The sequence below is a fragment of the Rissa tridactyla genome, chromosome 5 (genome assembly GCF_028500815.1).
Source record: "Rissa tridactyla isolate bRisTri1 chromosome 5, bRisTri1.patW.cur.20221130, whole genome shotgun sequence".
In the NCBI taxonomy this organism is placed as follows: domain Eukaryota; kingdom Metazoa; phylum Chordata; class Aves; order Charadriiformes; family Laridae; genus Rissa; species Rissa tridactyla.
In genome coordinates this window covers 64,433,541-64,456,546 of record NC_071470.1, presented here as the reverse complement: position 1 = coordinate 64,456,546, position 23,006 = coordinate 64,433,541, and the positions used below count along the sequence as shown (strand labels likewise).

General features: G+C 41.6%; 1 protein-coding gene across 1 annotated transcript in view; it reads right to left on the bottom strand.

Annotated features, from left to right (window-relative positions):
- Nucleotides 1-4,136: 4,136 nt before the first annotated feature.
- SPATA5 (spermatogenesis associated 5) overlaps nt 4,137-23,006 on the bottom strand; it is a 196,483-nt gene continuing 177,613 nt past the window's right edge. The window contains 1 exon segment of the mRNA XM_054203512.1: nt 4,137-4,477. Coding sequence (XP_054059487.1) covers nt 4,301-4,477 — 177 coding nt within the window. The 3' untranslated portion in view covers nt 4,137-4,300.

Sequence of the window (23,006 nt, the reverse complement as noted above, 5' to 3'; positions counted from 1 at the left end):
CTGGAAGCCACTTCCCACGCCCCTGGCTGCATTAGCACGGGAGTAATCCCAAGGCACAGAAGTGTGAAGGAAGCACATTCAGTTTTGTCCCAACTTGGTGACGACAGGATGCAAGGCAAGCTCTTTATGCCTGCTTTTTACTAATCCTTCCAGGGGCTTTTCCTCAGGTTTTGACAGTGGGTGGGTGGGTGCCTGCCTTCCAGGCACAAGCGTGACTCTTCAACTTCCAAGTACAATTGCTTCTAAGTTCTTTCCGAGCTACCACTAGATATTGAGCTACCACAACCACTGGACATCTGCTTTTCTAGTACTGGTAATGCTGTTCCACCCACACAATCAATTGCTGTCTCTGGGAGAGCCAGAAACAACCAAAAGCTTTAAGGGTCAGTCTCCTCCACAGCCCTGATACTTGCCTGTTGCAATAAGGAGGGATACTTTTCCTGCCAATGAACTTGTGTCCATCAGTTAACTTCAGCTTACCGGGCAGTATATGGCAAAACAACGGGCTTTACGGTTTGGCTTTCTCTTTACCCCTCTCCATACCCCATCACAGGAGAGTTTGATGCCTGCTTCACAGGGAAATATCATCCACAGATGGCCTTCCCACAGCACTAACCCCCTGACGCTCAGTTACAGGAGTATTACATTTAACATCTGTCCTGTTTCTGAAGGGGAAGAACCACACGTTGACATGTGAAATGAGTAAAGAAACTGAAAGGAAAGACCCAGCATACACAAACCAGAAAAATCAACCTTAAGGACACAATATTTGAAAGGGCTGACGAGTCTAAGTTCAATGATTTTGAATAACCATCTCTGAAAATTACCTTTATTCTGTCCCCACTGTTCGCCCTCGCACCTGAACTCAGTGAACCTTATGTTCTGTTCTCATTTTGAGACCCTAGGAAAAATTATCCACAATAAACTTCATTCTTTTTCCAGGATTAAGAATTGTATATCGCACTTGCAGTGAAGATCTGTTTTATGCATTAGGGAGAACACAGGCCTGAACTTTTTTTCAAGTTAAGTGAAGACATTTTTGCATTTTGATCATAAATATTCTCCTGGTCATTTTTGGCAAACCTGTCAAAAGACATTTTACGCCATTTTGCAAGACATTGTTATTGGAGGAAAAAGTTGAGAGACTTTGTATTTAAACAAAATTCGCCTGAAACATTGAAAAGCTGATTTAATGTTAACAATTCTGCTAGTCCAGCAGTATTTAGGCCAAAAACCGACTCCAAAAGATAATGTCAGGCAGGAAAAAGGCTGCATTTCTAAAGAACTTAAAGAAGTCTAGGAACCACTTCAGAAGTTAAAGAGAGGACGGGAGAGAGATGTTCTTCTCAGATGCCTTCTCTCCTGTTCACTGAGTCTCTATCGTTTTATTAAAATGAAATCTCAGGGAAACATCCAAAGAACAGTAAATGTGATTGACCCAGCGGAAGAAAGAACGCCTCTATCTTTGATTTACTCTGAGGCGCAGAGGTGTTCAGGCTTATATGGCCTCACACTGCAAGCAATTTGATTTGGTGCCAAGGCACAATGTGTTCAGTAAAACATGCTGTGAGAAGTTCAGCTCTGAATTAAAAAACCCACTCATTTAAATGACAGGCTAACAGAAGATAACTTTTGAAGCGCTCTGTCCTACAGTGCCCTCATCAGTTAGGTTCCAATGAGAGGCTGAGGGTGCAAAAGCGCTCACTGGACTGGATTATGGAAGGACTACATTGCTGATGTGCTTTAAACCGAAACTGAGTATTTGGTTATTTTCCAGAATTCTGATAAGGTTTCAAGTTGCTAGTTCATGATAACAGCGATCTGTCATTAGGAACAAGAAGGGGAACCATCATACCTTTCTTTAAATCTCAATTTATCTGTGGCTTGGGAAGGAGTAAGATTTTGAGTGGCATCAGACTATCCAAGTTTTCCAAACAGACTATTTGGGAGCAATATAAACCTTCCAGGGACTTCACAAATTTGCCATAATTTAATTTTTTAAGAGTATCTTACTTTTTAAAAACTCAGGTTCCACAAATCCGATGATAAATAGGGGAGCTTCCTACATTTAAGATCTCTTCAGACATGTAGGTATGCATCAAGAGATTTGGTACTATGTGGATAAATGTGGTAGCACGCGGATGAGAGGACAAATGTTTGGAAGGATGGGTTTTTTCCCAAGGCACAAACAGCAGCCATGGGCCAGCACTCTCTCCTAATGTCCTAAAATTCAGGGTGCAAAATTCCCTTTGTTGGAAAGGGCAGCCATATCCTACCTGCCTCTCTCTCAGTTTCTCGGTTCAGACTCACACCTTGGTGCACATTCCCAAGGGATCCGAGCACTTCCCAAGGAATGGCAATCTAGTTTTGCTGCTCATCTGGAGCATCACATAGTGTTAGGATACAAAACTATAAACAGAATTCGTTATTGGCAGTAAACACTAGGGTCTCTATTTTCTCCCTTCAGGAACAGACGCCGGAGGAAAGTGCCAGGGAAAAACGGAATGGCATTTCATTTTTGGAAACATCAAAAATGTAACAGTTACAATAAATTGTTGGCATCCTGAGCTTCAAGTTGGAGTATGCAGAATTTAGAAAAGAAAGGTAAAGTAGTTTCAAATGCAGTTTTGATCCCCAAGGCAACTTTTCCAGTTTATCATTTTCTTAATTCCCTCTGTTTGTTGTACTATTAAAGAGTCAAACAATGGAAAAAAAGAAAAAAACCTGTACATATATCAAGTGAATGAAGTAAACGACCTGCTTTTCCTCATCCTCTCCTCCTTTTCAGTGATGGTAAAATGAAGTTCTAATTATAGCAACAAGAGGTTAGAATAAAAGTAATAGAAAAGTTGTAATTTAAAAATAGTAGATTTCTGTTTAAAAGCTACAAATTGTGTACAGACTGGAACTAAAGAGAGATAATCCATAATCAAGGCCAGGAGATTACTTTTTAAATTGCATATTGATAATATAAGTAGATATTGTAGAAATCTCTCTTTAAATTTCTCATAAAATGACACAAATTTCTAAATAATTATTACTCTCATGAATACATATATAATGACTGCAAAAAAGAAAAGTCTTCAGAACGATCAATAAACAAATCTAAAAAATATCCTTACATAAAGCCTGAAAAGATATTTTGTGTTTACTCCAACACGTGAAAGCATGATTTGGCTAAAATTTTGACCTGTAAATTCTACTTACCTGCAAAACACCAGGAAAACACGCACTGAAATTCAGAGTTTTGTCACCTTTTTTTAAAAAAAAGTTGTTAAAAGTTTGTATTGGTTTTGCTTTACCTTTTCCTCTATTTTTCATGTCTGGAATAGAAAAGCTCAGTCTTGCTATTGTGGGGAAAAAGGCTGACAATGTTTTTGCTTAACTGTGTTTCATACTGAGTGGAAGAGCAGAGAGCCCATAAGGACCTGTCGTCCTTTCAACAGACGATATAACAAAGAAATACACTGAAAAGATTTTATCTGCCCCTGAACTATTTTGTGGTCGTTTATAAAAGTTTTCACAAGGAGGTTTTCTTATTCATTAATTAGGATTCATTAGGATTTTAAGTGGCCAGCTTTAAATTACCAATCAACATTCCTATTAATTTTCATGGAAACAAACAAACAACAACAAAAAAATCCTTCTCTGACGCCTGGCAGTGGTTTCAGATCAGCCAAGGGATGTACCATTTTTGAGGTGCCGACTTCCCAGTAAGTGTAAAAAGGAGCTGTTTAAAACCAAAGATAAATGTTTCGCTGTGATCAATCAGGTTACCTTAGCTTTATCATGGAAAGCTCCGAGTTCGGCAAGCCTGTTTGGCAGCTTTTCTGGAGATCATAAATCAAAAGATTCAGAATAATTTTCAGCATTTTTTTGTAGTGAGGCCACTCTCCAGGTCTGCATCTCACTGGGATGGTCCCTGGGATTAAACTGGGGTTGAGGCAGGAAGAAACAGAGACAGTAATGACATTCTCTTAGGGCCAAGAATCCACCAAAAATTCAGAATTTGGTAATTATTTTTTGAGACACGGATATGCACTCAGATAAACTGACTGAAACCAGCAATCTTACTACCTCTAAAATGCAGATTATATCACTGGAATTGTAAAGAATAAAGTTTTGGACAATATCTGTTACATTCAAAACTTCCACACAGGCATTTATTGCGGCATTTCTGCACTTCAGTTAACTTCAGACACTCCACTCACTCACACTACAAAATTCTTTAGCTTTTGACAGCTTTACAAAAGAAATTTGCTATTCACATCATGAATAGGGGTATGTATTAATTTGCCTTTCAAAGCGCGTGCAGTCCACTTTGCTGCTGATAATCTGCATAAAACCGGATTAACGAATCAGGAATCCTCGGGGTCACGACAGTCAGTGCGTACCGAAAGTGCCGTCCCATGATAGATTTGGCGTGTATGTCTTCCTGAAGAGCTAGAAGGGCTGCTTCTCTACAGACGGCTGTTATCTGCAAAGAAACAATAAAAAAAAAACACCAACACAGCATTATTATAATAAAATATATTACTTGAAAGGAAAAAGGCCACCACAAGAATATCGACATGATCCAAATGCCAGATACTCACAAGGACAGAGTCTCTCCAACTTTTTTTAATAAATGAGGTTGTGGGTGATTAGGACATCCAAGAAACAGGACATAGCTCGAAATTCAAACCCCAGTAACATTGCATTTCATATTACAATATGTGGCAAATTAACTCGACAATCATATTACCTTTTGTTAAACTCCCCGCAACACCTGATAAATTAAACCCCCAACAACCAGCCATACATTTTTCTGTCCCCAAAGTGCAAGAGCAGATATTCCCAGGCTTTGCGGGCACTTTTCTTTCTCCGCTTTACGCTGGGAAAGAAGTAAAAACAATTAATTCTGAAAGGAAAGCTAGAAGGAGAAGGGGTGTGTGGAAGGGGAGGAGGGTTAAGGTCTCATACCCTGCAACGTGTTTTTAAGCTCTCCGGACTTCAGACAGCGGAAACAGACTGATGCCAGTGTCACGCTAAAGACACATTACTGTGGTGAAAAGAGCTTGCGGAATGAAAAGAGATATTGTGATTTCCAGTGCAACAGGGAAAACAGTGATTGATATTGACTGCTCCCTTATATCTGTAAATGAAAGAGCCAGCTGAAACACATTTGTCCAGCTATTCAGCATATTTTCTCTGTTTGTTCACTTACTGAAAAGAGTTCCCCCGCTTATGCTCTGCTAATGGTTGCCAAAGCCGTTTAGTAGCTTTTTAGAGGATTTAGCAGCATGTTTAGGAAGCTTTCACAAGAAAACATGCATGGATTTAGATGGCTTTGTCAAGTTACAACAATATTACTATTAGTTCTGTGCTGCTCTAATGAGCAGTGAAGCTAAACACTGCTGTTATGCATTTTAATGCTTTTCAGGACTTCCGAGACAGTGAAACATGGAAGCGTAGCTGAGATTCAGTGCACCAGCTTCTTGTGGAGATAAGCAATATATCATCTAGGAAGTAACGCAGGGATCTTGGTCTTTCCATTCAGGTTTTTCTCTAAGCAGACAGCGTGACTTTTCCCTATCTCTAACACAAATATAAAGCTACTTAAAGAAAAAGAAAAAAACCAACAAACCAGATCAAACTCACCCCCCCCCATCCCTGCCAAACACAAACCCAGAAATCTTTCAAAAGGGAGAAGACTGTTGATGGAAAAACAGACCCCGAGCGTCCTGGACTCTAAAGCTCTGTCAGTCTTTGAAGGAGGGGTCCATTTCCCCTTGATAAATCCTGCACTAAGGGCAAGTTTTCCACAAAATGAAGAGGAAATGACCCCTCCGGGGCTTTTCACAGGCGTTATTAAAAACCTCACAAATGCAGTACAGACAGTTTTGACCACCCCGTTCTGCTCACACAGACCATCGCTAATCTACAGCATCACAATTATGGAGCAGGGTATCACCACAGCACAAGACGCTCACCTGTTAGGAGCTCCTAAGTTTTACCAAAGGAGAAGCTGGAGGAAGGACTGTCAAGTTGACAGATCCAAAAAAGCAGGAACACCACTGCCAGTTTTATTCCTTGCTGTTTCATTCATACCCTGATACACTTAAGAGGAATTTGCCCATAAGCTGGTCCTTCTGATGATGCTTTTACATTTTCTCTACGCTCTGCCACGAGTATCAGTAACAGCAACAATAATTAACCTCCAAAGGATTTTTTTGTTTTAATTTTATTTTCAAAGACTGAACCATAGCTTATGTGATAACTGAAAATTACTAGATATGAGGAAGCACCAGAAAACTGATATTTGTTTTCAGGCTTCCCAGGAACATTTGAGCTGCTTTTAAGGAAAGAGGAAAGCATTTTAAGGCACGAACTATCCTTCTCTCTTTTCCTGGCTGTACTCAGAATATTTGTGGACTAAATCTTTTACATATTACTGAGTAATAAACAGCAGGCATTATGGCACAGTGTTTAAAATTTGGGCCCTCGCGTCTGGTTGCAGGAGTCACATGGCGTTGTTTCCATTCCTTGGCTAACCCGGAGTATCAGGTTTCTGAGGTAAGAGATTTGACAAGGCAAGTTTGATTATTTTTCTTCGTTCAAGTATGCAAACTTAAAAAAAAAAAAAAGGTCCTCACAAGCATTCTCACTAGGTAGTAAAGCTAAATCGCTCGTGGAAAGCAAACACTAGTAGTAATATAGCCACAGTGAAATGAGAGTGAATTAATCTGGTGAAATCCACTGCTGCGTTACTGGCCTAAGGTCTGTTGGTTTTTCATAGATGTTTCTTGTGACAGTCATGTTTAGGACACTTCTTACTAGACCAAGCAACCGGAGGGTTTTTAAATGTAAATTCTGCCCAGATTGAAAACCAACATATATATTGGGTCAAGTGAGGCCAAGAGGGAAAGTAGCAGAAGGGGCTAATTGACAACAAAGGAAGAAACCCAGCAGCTTTGCCGCAAGGTACGGATCCTGCTGAGGCTTAGTGGCACTCCAAAACCAGAGGCTGCACCTAGACCATCAGTTTTAAAACCTTGCAAGACCTATCTATCCTCAAAGAACTTGTCCAATTACTTTCTTAAATCACTTCTCCTTTTGGCCTCCACAACATCATCCTGTAATGAACGCCACTGTCTAATCATGCATTGTATAAAAAAAAAAAAAGCACTTTTGTTTGTCTTAAACCTGGTGATTTCAACAAGTGCCTCCAGGTTCCTGTGTTATGAGAGCAGTGATTCATCTGTTCTTTCCCGTTCACCTTCCTCATATCATCGATGATTTTACAGAGTTTTCTCTCACCTCCTGTCAGTCAAGTCTTTGCAAGCTGAAGAGTCCCCAGTGATTCAGCCCCTGCTCCTCCAGAACTTGTTCACCCTTCAGCCCGTCTGCCATGTTGGCTTCACCAGTTCTGCTCCATCCTCTCCTTCAGACAGTGAGTGGCCGAAGCTGTGCCGCAGGGACACCGGCACTTCCTTTCCTACTACTAATCATATTAGCATCGAGATGATTTTTCTCTGAAAATTACCCCTGCTGCCTCCTGAGCGTGTTCTCCTGAGTGACAATATCTAACTTAGGTCACATACTTGTGATTTTGAAGCCTGGGTGATTTTCTTTTCTCTCCATTGCGTTTATCAGCATGAATAGCCTCTGCCTGCCTCTATAAATGAACACTGTGAACCAAAATTACCTATCTGCCACTTTTAAGACAATCCTTAATTATTTTCCAATACAAACCCAAGGGATCACCATTTTTACCTTTTCAGTATTAAAAAAAACCCAAAAAAAACCAAACCACAAACCAAAAGAAGTGCAGTCTTTCGGATCTTTGTGTGTTGCAAGGAACAAGAATAACATCCTAGTCTTGTTCCAAAGGCGAAATTGCAGCTCAATATATCGCAGGACAAAACAGAAATTCTTGTCTGCATCTGAATATGGAGTGGCTTTCAGCATTGCCCGCTAAAGCAGTAATGAAGACATTAAGTGATTGTCAGAAACAACAGTGATTAAACAGCAACAGACCAGGCAGCAGGTAATTAAGCAATAAGTGCTGAGGTGTGGGGTGTTATTGCAGAGATGAATAGCGAGCCAGGTGTGGCTGAATACTACTGAATCTATGAGTACCAGAACATACCCTAGTTTGATTATTAATATCACTATAAATGAAAGTTTAACAAACAGGATTCTCACTTTCAGTGGAATGAGAGCAAAATTACTGACCTATGCATTAGCCTGCTGTCGGCAGTTCTCTCTTAGCATGGGAATAATTTGGAATTCATGTATTAAAAACAGATTATTATTTTTTTTAAAGGACTGATTTATCATCTGAATGAGTGCTTTAAGATCAGAAAATAAACAACTGATTTAGAATCCTACTTCAAAGTCAAAAAAGCGACTGTATCAAGTTGTCCTGGGAGGAAAGGAGAACTCAGATTTGCTATCTGAACCACACACGCACCGATCAGTAATAAGGAAAGCCACACACAAGCTCACAGCTATGGTGCAAACAATGATGAGTTCCAAAAAGAAATGGATTTACACCTAGTCCTTCCTTCCCTCCCCATTTCACTCCCAGCAACAATAAAATGCACAGCGCTAGTTACCGTTCCCTGAATAAACAGCGTTCAGCATAACCCATCTTTCTCCCGAAACTAATGGTTACACTGGCTGATTCAGCTTGGCCGATTCTCCCCCATTCTGGCATTGAGCACCGACTCTTTCCAGCGGTCTGAAAGTCCTTTTCAGCTTCTTTGTATTTAAAGTGCTCTAAATAGCTTTAAAGAATCTTTCAAAAAAAAAAAAAAAAAAAGGGCAGGAAAAAAAGAAATGAGCTTCTGTGTTAAAGCCTTAGGTATTTTCAAGAAAGTGGTTTTGTTAGTGCAGAGTCTGTTGGGAACACCTGTGAATGTCGGGTTTAATTGGGCTGCAGCTGGTGTCAATTGTGTGCGCAGTAACTGGCAGCCTCTGGCTGGCTGTACATTGTGTTTCATTTTCCCTTTTTCCTTCCTTTTTAACTTGCTCCTCCACCCCGCCAGTTAAAGTTGTAAGGGATTGTGTGTAAGAGGGATTAGGAGCCTGGAAACAGAATAGTACCCTGCGGTTTGTGAATAGGGCAAATTGTGGCGCTTCCTGGATGGAAACTACCTGCGAGGCTGCGCGCCCGCGCGGTGCGCGCCTGTTAGGCAGCCTCAAAGGAAGGCTGTGTATGGGTTTGGGGAGTTTGCTTTCCCGCTCTGTTAAGGAGAGAGAAAAGGTTCATACACGGCATTTTAAAAAGACATGAATAACTCCTGGGTCAGGACATCTGTTTCTCACTGGGGCAAATTCCTACCCGTGTCAGGCATCTCCTCTTGCCCCCTGCATCAGAAGCTGCTCTACGCAGAGCAATAGCCTTGTCCTCACAAACCCGGGAAAATCGGAAAGCTCTCAGGACGCAGGACCATCACCTGACTGAGGAAAGAGGTGGGCATGGCCGCCTTTCCAAAGCGAGAAGAGAAAACAAAACCAGGAGGAGATGCACCATAGGCAGAGAGGCTATAAGGGAGCAGCAGGGAAAGGTTGCTGCCCGTATTCTAAAATCGACATCAATTCAACTTTCCGCACAGTGCAGTGCTGGGCAGAGATGGTAAATACCTCGAGGATTTTGCCACCCCCTCAAAGTGTGGGATGCTACGGCCCCTCTTCTCCCCCTTCTCCTTTGTGCAGGCACCACCCGCTGCCGGCTCCCACCTCTCTTGTGCTGGCTGCAGTGCTAAGCTGGCCCTTTCATTAACTGATTCAATGCACCAGACCATCAGAAAACTAATCCAGAAATTAAAAAAAAAAAAACAAAAAAAACAAAAAAGCATTAGCTTGCCGCTGGGGTATTGAGATGGGCTCACAGGGGGGATTCGACAAGCACCAGTCGGCATGGGAGGGGTGGAGAGCACCACAAGCATCTCTGCCTCCAGTAGCAGAGAGCTGCTGCATTGCCTGGTCGCGTTCTGCACTCGCTTACCCTGTGTCAGCATCCCCGCATCGCTTCTGGTGTGCACAGAGGTCTCTCTGTACCCCAGCACAACGCTGGCAGTGCCAGGGAGACGTGCCCTAGATAACACTTTTGTACAACATACTATTAAAGAGAAAAATACTATTTGAAGATGTCACAAATACCACTTTTCCTTTAAACTGGGCTAAACCGAGAGGCTCGTAACTGGTGAGAGGTGGAGTTTTTGATGTATTTCAAAAAGGCTTAAATTTAGCACTTCTCTCGTGTTTCAATTTCCCCGTTTCACATATAAAGCAGATAAAATGGGAAAATACAAGATAACACACCTTTTTTTCTGTTCTCTGAGAAGAGAAATTCTTACAGACCACTACAAATCTTGTTCTCTTTGGGAGGAAAAGTTTCCAACACCACGAAATAATTGATCACCCTGCAGTAAGTTTTGATCTAGTCTTTAAAAGACAAAGAATCACCCCTGTGTATATCTCTTCATTCTGCTCAGTTCTATGATCTGTAGATTTAAATGGGACGGATTATACTTTTGGGCATTTTGCAAATGGAAAATATTCTAAACAGAAAATGATAAAATATATTAGCATAATGTTCTTCGTACAGTATCCATTCATTCCTCAGATTCATGTACTGTAGCTACCACTGGAGCTTTGGAGTCAACTTACTTAATATGTGATTGTTGCTCTATAAAACTTTTCTAACTAGCTAAAGTGTGCAAGGCACTCACAGCTCACACAAGTGCCTCAGTGAGACAGAGGCTTCTTTGACCTCTAAGTGACTATGTTTTAAAATGTTATTAGTTGTCCTCAAGTTAAAGTGCGTACATCTATTATAGTTCTGTATTCATGCGCACTGCTTTGGAACGGATGAGTTCCTACTCATGTTGCAGCCATCCTCTGCAATGATATCCTATAATTAAATATTACCTTTTATAAAAAGACAGATTTCTTTCTTCCTTGTTTATTAAGGAGGCATTCAATATGAGCAGCCAGTGGACAGTCTACTTTAAAATAGGTCTGCGGTGACGAAGCAGCACCTTTGCAATTCTTAAATAAAAAGGACAGGTATTACGTGTATCTCATGTCTCTGATCCAACAGGCTGAGCAAACAATCTCTGCTATTCCTGATTTCTTTTATGAGAAGTTGATACGAAATGTAATTGAACAAAACCAGCTCCTTTAACGATGTCTGTAAGTGACCTTAGCTCAGAACAGACCGGCCCAAACCTTCACTATTTAATCCACAGTTTGCTTATTTGTGAAATTTTGCAGATTGATGTGCACGTGATGATGCACGTGGGTGTCCACAGCTTACCTGAGGTGCTGCACAGGGACAGAAAGTGGTTGTGCCACCCGAATACATCTGGTCTGACCAGGATGATGGTTCCCACTCAGCTTTTTCTGTGGTGGCCACAGCTGCCTTGGGGGACCACAGCAGGGACCGAGTCCTCCTTCTGCCCTCTCCTCCTGGTCTCAGACAGGAGGGCTAGGCTTCAGAGTCACCTCATCTACCTGCTTTGGTCACCCTGGTGTCACACAGCCTGGCATGTTGGCCAGATGAGCCAGACAACTGGCTGGTTGCTCTTGTGGGACAATGGCACAATTAACGAGACAGCAGTGACCACAAAATGCTGCGTTTAATTGCTTTTACAGTACCAAAACCTGAGCACGGGCTGTGCCTGGGCGGCAGGCAGTATCACATGTATCAGTAGCTCTCACTATTCTATAAAGCTTAAACACGCCCAGAGAAGAGAAGGGAAATATGAGGTATGTAGCCAAAATTAAGCATATGTATCATAAGTACAGCACATGATGACAGCTAAACAGAATAAACCAGAGCCTTCAGTGGTACATGCTAAGTGTCATCACACATACCTCTGCTCATCCCGACATGTTCTAACAGAGCGAAGCTTTGACTCCATCTGCAAGCCTTCTTTTTTATTCTTTCCACTCTCTTAAAAAATATTACTAGATGTGGTATCCTTCCACGCAATATATAAAACATGTAAATTCCAATTTAACTTTTGTAACTACAAGCCCAAAACGCAGCTATTTTCCAAAACGCACTCTGTCGATATGGCTCCCATCACTTTGGCAGAGACATGGCATAGCTGCACCTTTCACAAAGGAATTCCGTAACAAAACGAGTTTTTACATGCTGGGACTAAATATTTTTAAACAGCACTCTTTGCCAACTTCAAGTTTCAGCTATATTTGTGCAACTAAAAAATAAATAAATAAATAAATCACACACATGTTTCTATACAAGATTAAGCTGCATTTCTGGTTAACCTCAGAATTATTTCTTTTTTATATAAACATTTAATGAGAAAGTTTAACTTCTTCCCTGCAATGAGGAAAAGGAAGCCAAGCCACTAGAAAAACAGTCTCTTTCTATATGTACGTGTGTGTGTGTGTGTGAGCGCGCACGCACTCATTTTAATTAAAAGTAATTAACAGAATACTGTGTTCTCACTCACAGTATGCTGTTACTACAGAGGACCGGTACACAGAGCCAATGCTATTTTGCTGAACGCCGCTAGCAAGACAGATTGAATTATGCAACTAAAAAATTCTAAACTAGAAGACTTGTAGGACATCATTAGTTGTAGCTGTCATGAGTTTCTCTCTAGAAAAGCAAAACAAAAGAAAAAAAACCTACAAAACAGATTTGGTAGCTTCTACCTTATGCAACCCCTCATAGCGTAGGTGTTAAGTAGTTGCTGCGTTTACTTGATTTCTTTTCAGATTTTGAGGCAGACAGATATGAGGTTGGGCGACACATTCAGCATATTCCCTATTTCTTGCACTGAAAAAATAATCCACGCATTTGCTTCTCAAACCAGTAATTCCTTCCTCAAGTTTAACCTGGGAGAGTAGCAGAGGCCTTAGACTCCTATCAAAACAAAGCAAATAAAAGCGATTCTGCAAAAGGAATCGGGAGAAGTGCCCTCGCTTCCCTAAAAATATTTTTTTTTTTCTTCAATAGAGCACAGCCAGCCTGGAACTGTCTTTCAATTCCTTTCAGTTCCAGCAGCATTTCTTTTACATTATATCACCATTAAAAGATTGTTAGAGCTCTAAACTTTTGAATCCACCCAGCAAAAAGGAAAGCAAGAAAATTCTTTTTTCATGTTTTTTTTTCTTTTTTTTTTTTTTTTCCTAAACTCTCCCTTTTATCCTGTTTTTGGAACTATGGCGAATATTGATTTGGATATGCCTAGCAGGTTAATAGCAACTGTATTTGTAGTTACCTATGTATGAGATATCATAATATAATATAGTAAAAGCAAACAGACTCAGTTAAAAATAATAGCCAGGAAGTCTAGCAAAATCTTCTGGAGTCTTAGTGTTTCTATCAATTTGGATAGAAAGCATCCAAATCCTATGATAAGAAGAGAGATGTGTACTTTCTGGGTCTCTGTATGGCTATTTACAAATGCATCACACCCTGAGTTGAGGCAGGGAGCGGAAAAAGACATTTGTCATGTAGGGCCTTTAGATTGCAAGATGAATAATGTCCTTAATGGAAGCTCTCTTGCTTTTTCATTTGTTGGGTTCTCAGCTCCTGGAAGGTGCGAGATGTCTCCTGCGGAGTATCTAGTTCCTTGGCAGAATGCTAGAGGAATTTCGGCCTGTTTCTAAGTTTACCTCTTGGAGCTTCCCATGGCATCCAGCTGCTCATGTTTCCCAAGAAAATCCGGGAGGGGGGCTACTGCATGCCTGTATTCCAGAGAGGCAGAATATGGCCGGGAGGACAATCAGACCTAGAAAGCAATGCTGTCAGCAACAGCTAGATGCCTTCGAGTACAGTTATTACTCCTTAAGGAGGAAGCAAAAAGACTGGTAAAAAACTTAAAGTAAGTTTCACTTGTGCAAGAAAAGAAAAGGAGTAATTATAGCAAGAAAAAAAAAAACCACCTGAATGATACAAATTCTGAAAGAAGAAAAGCGGTGTACCTACAATTACCTTGAGTTAAGGATTTATGCCAGGGATATATTTTAATGGAACAGGAAGTCAAAAAAATAGCAGTAAGTCAGACATGACAGTGTGGCCTGTGCTTCCCCACAGTCAGTCTAAACCAGAGATGCACTGGATGCTCTTTTTGATCTGGCCCCTTGACGAGCCTGCTCAAGTGCTAACCAGCAGAAACCTAATCCAGCGACACAGAAGAGAGTAGTTTTTGCTGGTTTAGCAGCCTGAACTGGCTCACCCAGGATGCAGGCAGGGAGGCTGGCAAGGAAGGAAGGCACTGAAGGCAGGGAGGCAATGAGACTGCAGCAGAAAGCGGGTTTAAAGCGCACCGTAGCTTCGAGACACACTGAACCTACAAACAAAATGCTTTCACTTGTGCAACATCTGCCAATTTAAAAGCCAATGCACAATGCACCTAATTAAGAAAAGTATATGTCTGGTGTCTATAGACAGACATTCACCGGTGTAGGCAGCCTTGCGAGTGGCCCTTTTGGGGGGGCAGTCTCCATGTTTCCTATAAGGATCTCGGTGTTCTGACTTGACACCCCTCGATCTACTGGTTTTAATAGCTGCATGCTTACAAAAACCCCAGTATTTTGAGTTATTTGGTCATAAAACCAATAACAATACAATTCTACTGTCAATAACAGCGTATCTACTAACCACTTTTAGTTTCAATAAAAGCTTTGAAGGATAGATCTTGGGTGTATCCCTGTTGTGTCTACTGTATATAATCCACAGGTAAATGTGACCCACTGCTTCTGGTCCAAAATCACCCAGTCCAGTGAATCCCTGAGTGTGCACCATGAGGGATTCACAGCACTATCCCCAAGTCCCAGCTCCCTCACAAGTGGAGCAGCCTGTCACCAGTATAGCTGGTCCCCATCGCTCTGGGAATGAGCCAAAGAAGAGAATGAGGCAGCATAAGGTAAAATGCTGAAATGTAAGAACGTGTAGTCAGAGCTGTCACTTACCTTCAGTGCAAAGTTATGAGTTACCAGATTGATAAGGCATCTGCTTTTATATTGTCAACATGGAAATTTCTCATTTGAGTGCCCTTCTGCACCTGAGAAAACTGAATCCATGTCATGTCTGAAAGTCACTTCAGTATTCTGGATAACCGGATCTGCTACTCCGTGGATAACATCTAATTTAGCAAATTCCTCCATTTTTTCGCTTTCTTACTTGTAAACGCGTCCTTGGTCTCTTGGGTTTTCTCCCCCTCCTTCCTTGTCTAGGCAAGACAATGTAATGCAAATTTCCAGCACTATGAAGACTTAGAAAATGAGTCATTTGCATTTCTCTTCACTTAACAAAGATGTTTTCCATTCAAAATTTATCCTCAACATTTTTGCAAATGTGCATAGGAGGAAGCAGAGGAGTCTCCCTTTCCTCTAGGTTGTATGCAGCTTGCATTTTAAAATTAATAGCATTTGAACTTCTAAGAAGTTGCAGACTAGCATGGTACACAAACAATTTAAGGCCAGAAATTTGTGAAATTTATGCTTAATAGTGCCCAGCCACAAGGATTCCCCTAAAGCTCTGTGACCTTGGCCACAGTGCTCTACATTCAACGTTCCCCACTTCAAGCCCTTGCCTTTGTGCTTACATCAAAGCCCAGTAGCTCTGGGCCTTCTGCACAGGAGGCACAAATCCACAAGCCCCCAGGAGGTCCCTCAGGCCACCAAATCCCTGCAGAGGCACCTTCCCTTTCCCAACAGTGACAGAGGGAGGTGACAGTGATCACACCCATTAGGTAGATGCTTAACATTTGAGGAAGGCCGTCTGTATACACTGTCGCATATGGTATTGCTGTTTTCACAGTCATTGAGTTAATGCCAGGTGTCTCCCACCTTTCCTGGCACCGGGAAGGTTTGCCAGGATAGCATCTAACACCTCAGCAGAGGCTGAGATCAAGGGAGGAGGGAATGACGCCCACAGGAGCTGCTATGGCTGTAGCACTGCAGAGGATGCCACAAGAGCGAGCTGAGAAAGCTCGACTACATCAGAACTAAGGACCACAGCTAAAAAAAACCTCAGAAGCCACTAAGAAATGTTAGTGCAACCTGCAGTGCCTCTGAGGTGCCATGTTTGAGGGACAGTTATGGTAAGGTTTCCTGTAGGACCATGCCTCTTGCTATGCAGCTGGTTTACTTAGCAGAGCGTCAGCTCTGACAGACAAAAAGGATTCTATCACTAGAGAAAGGAATTGTGTCAGCTCTCTTTGTCCAAACAGCAAAGGCGCTTGTTTTAGCCAAAAGGGTGCATATGAAGTGCCTCATCTGTGTGCTGTTCACCATCGGCATCAGAAAGTGCAGGTTGTAGAGCGCAGCTGTAATTCAGAGAGCCTCGCTCATGCTGTAATGTGCATCTCCTACTTCTCAAGTGGGGTAATGACTTACGAAATCAAATTCCGTAACTCTGAGAGACTTGGTAATGGGCGCAGTGTCACAGCCATGCTCCAGCACTGAAGTCTTTTTTCCCCCCCACATAACCACGTCGGGAACAGCAGCTGTCGCACCACAGAGCCCTGAAACAATGTGGGACTCTCACTCCACGTCATTAAATGCTATTTTGCTAAATTAAAGGCTGCAAGTAAGTCATATTGTATTCATAAGCACATGTATGCCACAGGCCTTTCCCCTTCCGATATTTCCCTCAGCTGTGGATCATTCAAAATCCCACGGAACAAATATTTCAACATTCATACTTTTTTTTTGTTGTTGTTGTAAGAGGAGGACCTTCCACCCCTCAGCGGACACAGTATTCAAACCACACTGCCAAATATTATATGATGTCCTTTCCAGAGTTAATTTTTAATTTCCTGACTCTACTGCATGAGAAATTTTCAAATTGTCTTGGCAGTCACTTCACGGCATGTGCAGCCCTAATTGCAGAAGTGAATGCAGAGTCAGCCCAAATGAAAACCTCCGGACTAACTGAAGAATTTCTGCAGAATTAGTTAGTTGGTTGAATTAAGTTCCAGAGAGCATTGCAGTCCAAGAAAGGATCTCAAATGTACCGCAAAGGGTGCAAACCTTTCTTTCCCCAGCCTGCTGTGCAGTAAGGGGAAGCAGGTGTCTTCGATGTGTCACTCAAAAACCCGATGATTTTCCATTTTCATTTTTTAATGCCACAATTCATAACCCACAGATGTTGTGCATGGCTATAAATCTTGGCACCCTCTCCACTGCAAAAGAATTTCCCCTGGTATTCAATTTTCTTTGCTTTACCTTAAGTCACCCTAATCATGCTGACATCTACTATCGATGATTATATTAGCCCTAAAAGATCCTTAAACAAATGAAAAGGACTGACTTCCACTCCTAAAGTTCTGCTTCCAATTTTCTAAAGGAAATTAAATAATGTATAAATCAAATGCTGGGCACAGGCCCAGGCAGCTGAACATCGCTTTGTCCTTTCAAAGTGAAGAGGAAGTGTCTGCTACAGAAGGGACAAGCCAAGAGAAATAAAGCTTAACCTCAGCTCCATATGAAAGTGATTTGAGATAATCGGGGGAATCTGCAAAGAGGTTAAAACGGGGAGACCACATACTAACAGGAGAACTTTACATGATGATCAAAAATATATCGAGAGCTGACCTTCACCTGGGGGAGCTGCACAGCCCTAGCAGGCTGTTACGCCTGAGCAGAGTATGAAGGGCAGGAGAAAGAAGAGATGAACGGGAAGTGAAAAATCTATTTATAGCTGGCATTTGTCATGTCATGGTAATCTTATCAGGGTTTTGTTGTTTTGTTTTTTTTTTTTTTTTTTTCCAGCTTGCAAGATTTATAAATAAGTACTGCCTGTCAACCTTACAGCAAGTCAGCTATGCAGTAAATGTACACGCTGCTTTCCAGTTCTCCTTTAGCTAATACTTAGATTATTAAGTCAGCCACTGAGGGACTTCTTAATTTATGTACTACTGATGGACTGCTGATCCTCCTCTTTAACACAGTATGTATCTAGAAGGGGAAAAAAACGTAAAAACGTCCTAGATATATACCTGGTACTATTTTCTAAGCAAGGGACTGCTTTAATTGCCACAAGGCATTTCTTAAAACTATTGGGAACAGATCTATTTCGTAATATGATTTCTCTATTAAAAGAAGATCCTGATTTGAGTTTACATGGCTTCAACAAGAGTTTACGCTGACGTTTTTGCACACAAAAGAGCGGGTTTGAAAACTGAGATCAGCACTGGATTTCATAATTAGCATCTACATAACCCTATTTGCATAACCCAAACTTTGATGGAGAGAAAAAGATATGAAATTCAGCTGTTAATCCTACAACTTTGTACATCCTTGGCTACTTACAAAATCCTCTCCTCACCTTTATAAGGTACAGAATATTTCAGATGCAATGCAAATGGTCCTTAAACTTAGACAGCTGAAGAGTCAAGACTTTACACTTTCCCAAGAAACCAGTAAAATTATTTTAAGCACCGTTATTTTGCAGTTGTTTGGTCTGTCACAACATTAATTGAGTAGCTGGCAAAGCAGAGATAACCACCTAACAGTTATATATACATGCGCATTCAACAAACATCCTGCCTCGATGTTGCAAACACGTCAGGAAATGCTTCATTGTTTAAAAAAGAAAAAAAAAAAAAAGTAAATCCCCAAACAAAAATACTACCCATTTCTTTCCCTTTTAAAAAGTAGAGTTTGCATGTACACTCTTTGTGTATGCTTTTCTTTTGTAGAGCTAGTTTAAATTTAAAGTAGGTAATGTGTGCTACTACCATTTAAATCTCAGAAATTCATTTGAACATTAAGCACATTTGATTCAGAAGAACCAACGTGTTTAATGGGTTTACAGCCTTGTAATTTCCCAACAAGTATCCGTATATTTCATGAGAACTAGAAAAGATTAGAACAGGCTTCAGGAACACTATGTTAGTACAAAGAGGCGGTTCAAGCAACTGTCATGAGCTGGGAGATTCTCCCACCCCTCTCCCAACAGACCCCCTGCAAATGAATCATTAGCCCGTGCTAAGGCTGTGTTTAAAAAAGCAAACCAAGCAAAGGAACTAGGGGGCTTTAGTGGGACCACAGGGCTTTATACAAACACCACTAGAATAAACTCCTCTGTAAAGACCTCCAAGTTTCACATCACTTTGTCTCTGCAGGTTTCCAAATATCAGTAACAAGAAGAAGAAAACAAACCATAACGAAGGATGGGAAGAAGTCGGAAGTTTTCACAGAATGTGGTTGTTTGCCATCCTTGAATTTAAACAAAACCAGACACACAATGTGTTCCTCACACATGAAAAGAGGAGAGCCAAAAAGGGAAGGAGAGACTTCTCTCTCTTTTCCTCTCTCCTTGCTTCAAGAAAGCGTCCCTGAAAGCACACGCATCTGCCGCGGGTCTCCTGACGTCAGTAAACACGGCTGAAGTAAAGCACATGCTTATATACGTTCCAAAACACTTAACTGCTTTTAATAATTGGAAGCTAAATGGAAGCTATAAATCAATGAGCAGAACACAGTTAATCAACAAACAAGACATTTTTCAACTTTTTGGTGATGGTACTTAACTGGTTCTGCAAAACTTTGGATTCAGAAATACCCATTATTAGAACTAGCAAGAGTTGCTAATGCACGATTCAATCAATTAATTTATGGATGCTAAAATGTGTGCACTGGTAACAGAAAGCAACTGTGATTAATACCAGTGTGTCACATTTCTTTGTTGCTTTATATCTTAAACACGGCATTAACATTAGTTAAACCAGTTACAGCTAGGTTTTTATGTGCAAAGCACCTATCCAAAGTAGTGGTATCCTGGGTTCCCAAGTGGTGTGTATTTAACGTAAAGATTTTTTACAAACTACCGCTCTTCATTGTCACAGTCACCTGAATCTTCTGTTCCCAAGGTATAAACCATCTGCATTTCACATCTATGCTTGTTAAATACCCAATAAAAAAAGCCAGGGGCTTCCACTAAGCGCTGCAATACAAGGAGAGAGCAGGCAATAAAAGTGAGCCACTAAGAATTTCTACTTATTTTTTAAATACCGCTGTCTCCAGTAAAAGGAAAATAGGCAGAAAAGTGAAGGTCTGGTACAAGGCTACTCATCCCTGCTGGATAATTTTGGTAAGGCTTCTGGGTGGGAAACTGTGGTGGGCAGCTCAGGCAGCGTGCGGCTGGCGCTCTCAGGGAGGCTGGGAGAGGAGTAAGAAAAATGGGCTTTTCCACTGGAGCGTAGGAGACATGGCACACTGGGGACCCTGGCGGGGTAAGGCAAAAGTTGCTCCAAGCAGCAGTCAGCCTTTTGACTACCCTTTTTCTAAGGGACTGCACGTAGGATTACTGGTCTTGGCTCTGCCATAGATGTAATTTTTCACCACCTAGCAAGCTCTGCTGACCCCTGGGATTGCTTGCCTTCCTGGGATCAGTGCTCATTCACCTCCTAAACCTCATGGACCATTATTAGCTCCCTGGGATGTACTCCAGTTTGTTAGATCCTGTATAGCAATGTCCGTGCATGTGTGTTGTCCTTATACAGGTACTCATTCTTATTTAAAAAATTACCATCTGCCTACTGGAAATAACAAGACCTGCAATAATCTACAGTGACTTTGAGGCTGTTACCATCTGCCACAACCGTTTATTATTTAAGCCCATGATATTGCCTCTAATGTCTCTTCTTCTCATAACGAGGTGTGTGCTGAGGAGCAAAAGAAGCCTGACCAAAATCTGAACAGGTGTTAATATATATTTGAAATGGGCACAAACGAATGCGGCGGGGACGCAGGGCCAGTATGTGCAAGCCCAAGGGGCCCGTCTCCATCAGCTCCAGGACATCCCCTTCCCCGGAGCTGGTCTCCACGTGTTCTGCCCATGGGTGGTGGAGGGTGACAGCAGCCACTGGGGTACCTGTCATGGCAGGGACCGGTTCCAGGGACTGCCATGGGAATTACTGTAGCGGGATCTAATTCCTCGGTAACAGGCAGAATCGTGTCCTAAATTAGCAATTCCCAGCTCTCATTAGGTTTATTTGTCTTTGGGCCAATTTATCTACTGGTGTAACTCCCCTGGGGGTTGTGCCAGCAAAGACTTTGGCCTAATAATTTTAAATTAATTTCTGTAGCATCATCTTTGTGTGGCTTTGGGAAGACTATTTGTATATCCCGCTATAGACCTTGCAGAAGCAAATACCAATTGTGAAGGAAGATTTTGACCACGCAACTACTTTTTCAAGATTAGAAAAAAGAGTAGCCTAGACCACGGGTAAAAAATCCAGATTGAAATATGTTTAACAAATATGGAAAGTTAATGCTCTCTTGCATATTGCTTTGTGAGTTATTAGCACCTTTCTCCATGGCTGAAAGTGTATTAATGAGCTGGAAGACAAAGCGATCTAATCAGAAGAGATCAGCAGTAATTTATCCTGCAGAAGATTTACATGCAGCAGCCATGTGTGTTTGTTTATGATCTCTACATCTGGTAATGAGTTTTTGACATGACGGAAAGCTGCGGTAGAATAATGCACTCTGTTCCTCACACTGACTAATTAATGCTCTACTTAATCTGGAAAAAGGCACTTTAAAAATAAACACTAATTTTCAGCAGACCGTAAAGAATAGGTAACAACTGAATCACATAGCACAGGTGTAAAAAATGGTGTAGCAACCTCACAAGCATTAAAAAGGTGATTTTTAACTCCCAGAATACCACACGAAGGATGTGTGCACAAATATATATATACACCTCTCCGACACTGCAAATAGTACATTAATGTGTCCAATTTTTTCTGAAAGAGAGGTGCAAATACACATTTTCTCCTTGCAGCAGTTTTCCTTTTGCAGCACTTCAAGAGCAACAGACCTTAGATACCCGCAGAGATGATGAAAGCCCGAGTTATAATCTGTAGGAATGACAAAAACCAGCAAGAGATGGAAGAGCTAAAATATTCCCTGTCATTCACACTCCAGGTGTTAAACTATGGTTTGCGTTCACAAGTTACCTACAGTAACACTCTTGGCCATCACCCCGGACCTCATTCTGACAACTGATAAAATAAGCTGTAAATCACAATTTCCGCAAGTGACATTGACAAGAAAAGCAGCCAGTGCAACGACGGTTAGACATGAGATCCCCACCAAAAAAAAAAAAAAAGGCTGGGGAGATGGTGTTCAGCCCATCTGGCTGATGGGGGGATTGCGGGGGTGGGGGCTCGGTGTCCTCAGCTTCCACTGAAGTCATTCCATCGCTTTTAGTCACTTCACCAAGACCTTGTCTCCACAGGATGTTATGCTGGAACAGCTACTGCATTTACATTCACACCCTATCTCATTCCAGGATAACTTCCTCACATTGACGTGCCCTTAGAAGTACAAGAAAGAGCATTCGTCTGTGGCTGCACTTAGCCCTAGGCTGAAGTCTCATGAGGTAACAGAGAATAGAGATTTGGCTTTATCTTATAAACTGTGCTAATATATATCACCACCCTTTGGACTGAAACCAACTTCTTCTCTCTAATCTCCCAATCATTTCCCACAGAAAGCGTGTTCTTTCTCTAGCCCACGAAAGAAGGCAAGGACGTTAGGAAAATCAGAAGGATTGCAGGGCACAGAAAGCCCGTGTGAGCTGCATCCAAGAGCAAATTTCCCAGCCTAAGACACCAGAGGTACGAAACGGCCCCTTTCAGTGACTAAGAAATGACCTTAGTAGCTAAAAGAAAAATTGCTTAGGCTGCTGAGGAGCAACACTGCAGAGACTTGGGACTGATTCCCCAGCTGGAATTAAAGGTAATTCAGGTAAAACAGATAAACACAGAGCAAACGAATGAGTAGCGATTGAAGCTTTTAACATGTATTGAAGTGACAATGTCAAAGTATGGTTTCTTCTGCCAAGCACAACTCTATCCTCCCACTCATACAGCCAGTGTACAAAGTTTGTAACTCAGGAGTTCTTGTGTGCTCTTTAGCTGCAATAGAAAATGCATTTTGGCAGTCCTCACAGCTGAGACCCCCAGCCATTCCCCCACAGAGACCATCTGCAACATCCCCATCTCCCGTGTTCAGAT